This window comes from Rhagoletis zephyria, unplaced genomic scaffold (assembly GCF_001687245.7).
Source record: "Rhagoletis zephyria isolate East Lansing unplaced genomic scaffold, Rhagoletis_zephyria_1.1 Rzeph_scaffold_10489, whole genome shotgun sequence".
NCBI classification, from domain to species: domain Eukaryota; kingdom Metazoa; phylum Arthropoda; class Insecta; order Diptera; family Tephritidae; genus Rhagoletis; species Rhagoletis zephyria.
Window position 1 is genome coordinate 1 of NW_016167566.1, and position 4475 is coordinate 4475.

The 4475-nt window shown below is 47.5% G+C and overlaps 1 protein-coding gene across 1 annotated transcript; it reads left to right on the forward strand.

The window, feature by feature from the left end:
• Positions 1-6: 6 nt before the first annotated feature.
• Positions 7-3431, forward strand: LOC108376474 (transcription factor btd-like). The gene is given in 4 exon segments (XM_017632700.1): positions 7-1282; positions 1285-1324; positions 1529-1536; positions 1539-3431. Coding segments are annotated over 4 exon segments (2349 nt in total). The 5' UTR covers positions 7-546; the 3' UTR covers positions 3104-3431.
• The last annotated feature ends 1044 nt before the right edge of the window (positions 3432-4475 follow it).

Below are 4475 nucleotides of genomic sequence, written 5' to 3' on the forward strand. Positions count from 1 at the left end.
ATGCGATAAAACAACAACAAACGTAATTACAGAGTGCACCCACGACCCAAGACGACGACGACGAAGACGACGAACGCGGCGCTATAATCATAGTGCGATGATAACAAGTGTAAAGTGTGCCATAAATGCAGTAGGAAGAACGTGTAAAATAAAAAGTAAAAAGCGCTGAACTAATAAGGGACGAAGAAAAACAAAACAAACAAAAAAACACACAAATAAAAATAATAAAAAATGAATGCGAACAAAAAAGCATTACAATAAAAAAGTGACATTTGCAAAAACATTTGAGTGAGTGCTTAACAACGGAACGTTAAAAACTAGCAAGGATACCAACAAAGCGAATTAAAATAAGGAAATTGACGCAATTTTTTTTTTTTTATAAAATTCGAGAGCGTAAATAAATCCTCTAAATAAGTATCAGCAGCTTCATAAATGAGTACTCCAGCTTGAAAATTAAAAATTAAAAAAAAAACCTAAGGTATTAAGCAAAAAGCTTTAGCCACACTTAAATACTTAAAATTAAATTACTCAAATTAATTACACAAAATGATTGATGCTGCCTGCAATTATCTGAATCCCTATGCGTCCGCTTCGCTTGCCGCCGCCGCCGCCAGTATGCCGCCCATCAGCAGCAGTCATCACCATCACCATCTCCAGCAGCAGCAGCAGCAGCAGCAGCACCACCACCACCACCACCAACAACAGGCCGTAGCAGCCACTTCATTGAGTGCGGCTGCCGCCGCCGCCGCCGCCGCTGCCACATCAGCCGATACCGGTACATCAACGGCAACAAACTTTTCCGCATTGACAAGCCAAGCAGGAAGCAACCACAGCGGCAGCCACAGTCATACACATCTTAGTGGTGGCTTCACCAGCAGCGCTAGCAATTTTGCTTCGCTTTATGGCCAGAAAGGCTCAACAACAGCAACAGTAACGTCGTCGCCGGTTGCATGTAGCGCACTCGCTATGAAAATGGAAATGCAATATCCGCCACAATCATCCTCCACCGGCACGGCTTCGCCCATGTCGAGTCAACAGTCGGGTCCCTCGTCGGCGTCTGTTTCACCAACCAGCATATTTCCATCACCCGCCCAGTCATTTGCATCGATTTCCTCAAGTCCGCCTGCATCGGCAACCTCATCGTCGGTGTCGCCACTTTCCGGCTCACCGGCCACCGCCCAGGCTGTTGTCAGCGCACATGCCAGCGCAGCTGTTGCAGCAGCAGCAGCGGCCGCTGCGTCCACAACGGATCTGGGCGCGGCAGCAGCAGCAAGTGCTGCCTATCGTGGAATACCTACTCGGCGGCAGCAGCATTGCCAACACGGTGAGTTGTGATTTGTTTGTTGTAAGTTTGATTGAATTAAGGGTGGGAGGGGGGAGGGGTAGGTTGGTTGCGCTTGGTGCATGTAGTGCTGCTGGCAATGCAGGCAGCCTTGCTTGTTGTGCTTTGACTTGTGCATTTCCGTTATTTCCGTCATTTTAATTTTTCCACTTTTTCTCCCTTTTCCCTTTTTTATTTCGCCTGCAGCACACAATTTCCTATGCACAATATGCCTCGGATTACTACGGCAATGTCGGCATGTCTGCCTCGGCTGCAGCCGCCGGCGCTTGGTTCTCGCATCAGGATCGTCTTTACCAGCCGTGGTCGAGCCAGGCGTATCCGAGTTTCAATTTCGACGACATCGCCTTCCAGACGCAGCTTCAGCGGCGCTCAGTGCGCTGCACATGCCCCAACTGCGCCAACGAGATGTCCGGTCTGCCACCAATTGTCGGTCCTGATGAGCGCGGTCGCAAGCAACATATCTGCCATATACCCGGCTGTGAGCGCCTCTACGGCAAGGCGTCACATTTGAAGACACATTTGCGTTGGCACACTGGCGAGCGGCCGTTCTTGTGCCTGACGTGCGGCAAACGCTTTTCGCGCTCCGACGAACTGCAGCGCCACGGCCGCACGCATACCAATTATCGTCCATACGCGTGTCCGATTTGCTCGAAAAAATTCTCACGCAGCGATCATTTGAGTAAACACAAGAAGACTCACTTCAAGGATAAGAAGAGCAAGAAGGCGCTCGCAGCGGAAGCAAAGCAACAGGGGTCTGTTGTCAAGCAGGAGAAAGCACAAGACGCACAACAGGAAAAGTCAGCCACGGAAAGGGCGGGTGGTCTCAATAGTAATAGTACAAAGTCCTCGGTAGCGGGCCACACCAGCGCTGCATCGGCTTCAAACCCCACCACACCCAGTAACGCTACCGCGGTGTCTAAACCGAATGCGCTGCCTGCAACTTCCACGTCACGTCTCGCTGCGCCCGCGACAGCGGCAACACAGCTCCAGTTGAAAACCGAACAGCCGGATGCCACCAACGGCTATAGCGCTTACTCGAATTTGTACCATCAGGGCTCAACGCTCTTCCAGCACACGCATCCGCTAGCCAGTGCGGGCGTCTACGCGGGCGGCTTGCAGCAGCATGCGCTATCACAACAGCAACAACAACAGTCAGCCGCCGCCACCTCCTCCGCACCCTCAGCTTCCCCCCTGTCCAGCAGTGCTACGTTTGATTTGTGGAACAGCCATGCTGGCCATCAACAGCAGCAGCAACTCAGTCGCAGTGCCATACTACAGCAACAACAGTCAATGCAAGGCGCTAACGCCAGCAACAACACCAATAATGATACTACCTCATCGGCCGCAACACCGAACCTCCAGCAGCAGCAGCAGCAGCAACTACAACAGCATCAGCAGCGTCAACAACAACAACAACAGTTGCAATCCAGCTTGTCCGCCACGGCGGCGAGTAGCCAACATTATGCCGCGCTCGCCATGCAAAGCGAATCGCAGCTAGCCGCCGAATACGGGCTGACGATGAGTTCGCCCGGTGACTCCCACGGCTCCACCTCACCTGTGAATCACCACTTACACGCACCGCACCACAGCACTGCAACGCACAGCGCCGCCACCTATCCGGGACTGCTGCAAATGAAATCAGAATACAGCAGCTATCCTGATTTCGGTTCCAGCTATGGCAGCACCGGCGCATTTCACCACCACGCACCCAATCCTTGGGCGACTGCAGTCGCTTATCAACATTCTCACGCCACCGCTTGAGGAGGGAGCGCGACAAGAGTTGGTCCCATTTTAACTGGAGGTTTGGCCAGTAGCTGCTGCTTAGTAAATAAATCGCTTGTTTTGTTTTTCAATTGAGTTGAGATTATATAAAAAAAATATTCGTTATTTAGTGGCTTTTCGTTGTTGCCTGAATTTAATTTACACGAGTGAGTAATTTATAGGGATTTAATTTTAACATTTACGATTAGCTGAAAATACATCTATAGTAGATAAATAAGTTTAAGCTGATGTTTTGAATGTATGTAAATAAATTAAAAAAGTTGTAGAGGATGAATTTATTTTTATTAATTACAAGTGTATATATGTATGTACCTACCTATCTATTAGAAAATTATGTATGTAGTAATCTCTAACTTGTTATGTTCTCTTATCATGTTTTCTAAAATGATAAACGGAAAAAAATCTACCTAACAGTAATAAAATAAAGAATAAAGAAATTTACCTGCATCCAAATAAGTTTGTTTCAGTTACAATATTTTTTTCTATAAGAATTTCTGTTCTACTTGCGGCCGATCTTTTATATATGCCATAACTAGGAAGAGCTCAACTCCACGCCATGTAGGCATGCGAGAAGAGCTATCGATCGTATCTTTATATCGAGGCGGGCCTCATTCCAACATAAAGAAAATGTGAAAATATCGTTGATCTTTCCTAAAAATGTATCACATATTAATAAAACTTTGCAGAATAAAATCTCCTCGTTTCCTTTAATCTCAAGTGGGCCATTCACTACTCCTGCGCGCCATCTGGCACTGTCGCAATAGCTTTGAGCTCCTTTCAGCTTAAGTCCAGTTGCTTCGCCTCTCGATCGATATGCTTCTCCAAGTTTCGCGAGATCTGCCGGAAGCCCTGCCTCTGCCTATTAGTTGATTCCATTCCAAGACCTTCTTTGCAATACCGGCGTCTTCTGTGCACAAAGTCTAGCCTATTCAATTCCATTTCTGTCTCACAATCCAGATGTCTAGAGGGGGCTCCATGTTAGCTTTTCTGAACAACTTCTCAGTTGAGATTGTTTTAGGCCAAAAAGTTCGGAGTAAAGACATTTGTTTACGAAAACTTATAGGCGCCTAGTTATTGCAGTACGTCACTATTCCAGGTGGAACAGTCATACAGCAGTATCGAGTGCACATTGGATTTGAAAAGCTGGCTCTGGTTTTACTCTGGCCAACTGAAGTCCACAGTCGGGAAGTGGCCCCTATCAGCATCCAGCACATCCTCAATAATGGAAAGTAAGAGAAAAGGTTAGAGTATGCAAACGAAGCTGTAAGCTTCGAAGGTCTCAGATAGCTTTCTTTTGTGAAGTACCTGACACTTAGCTTCGTCGTATTCACATGGACCATTTTTTCGTCTA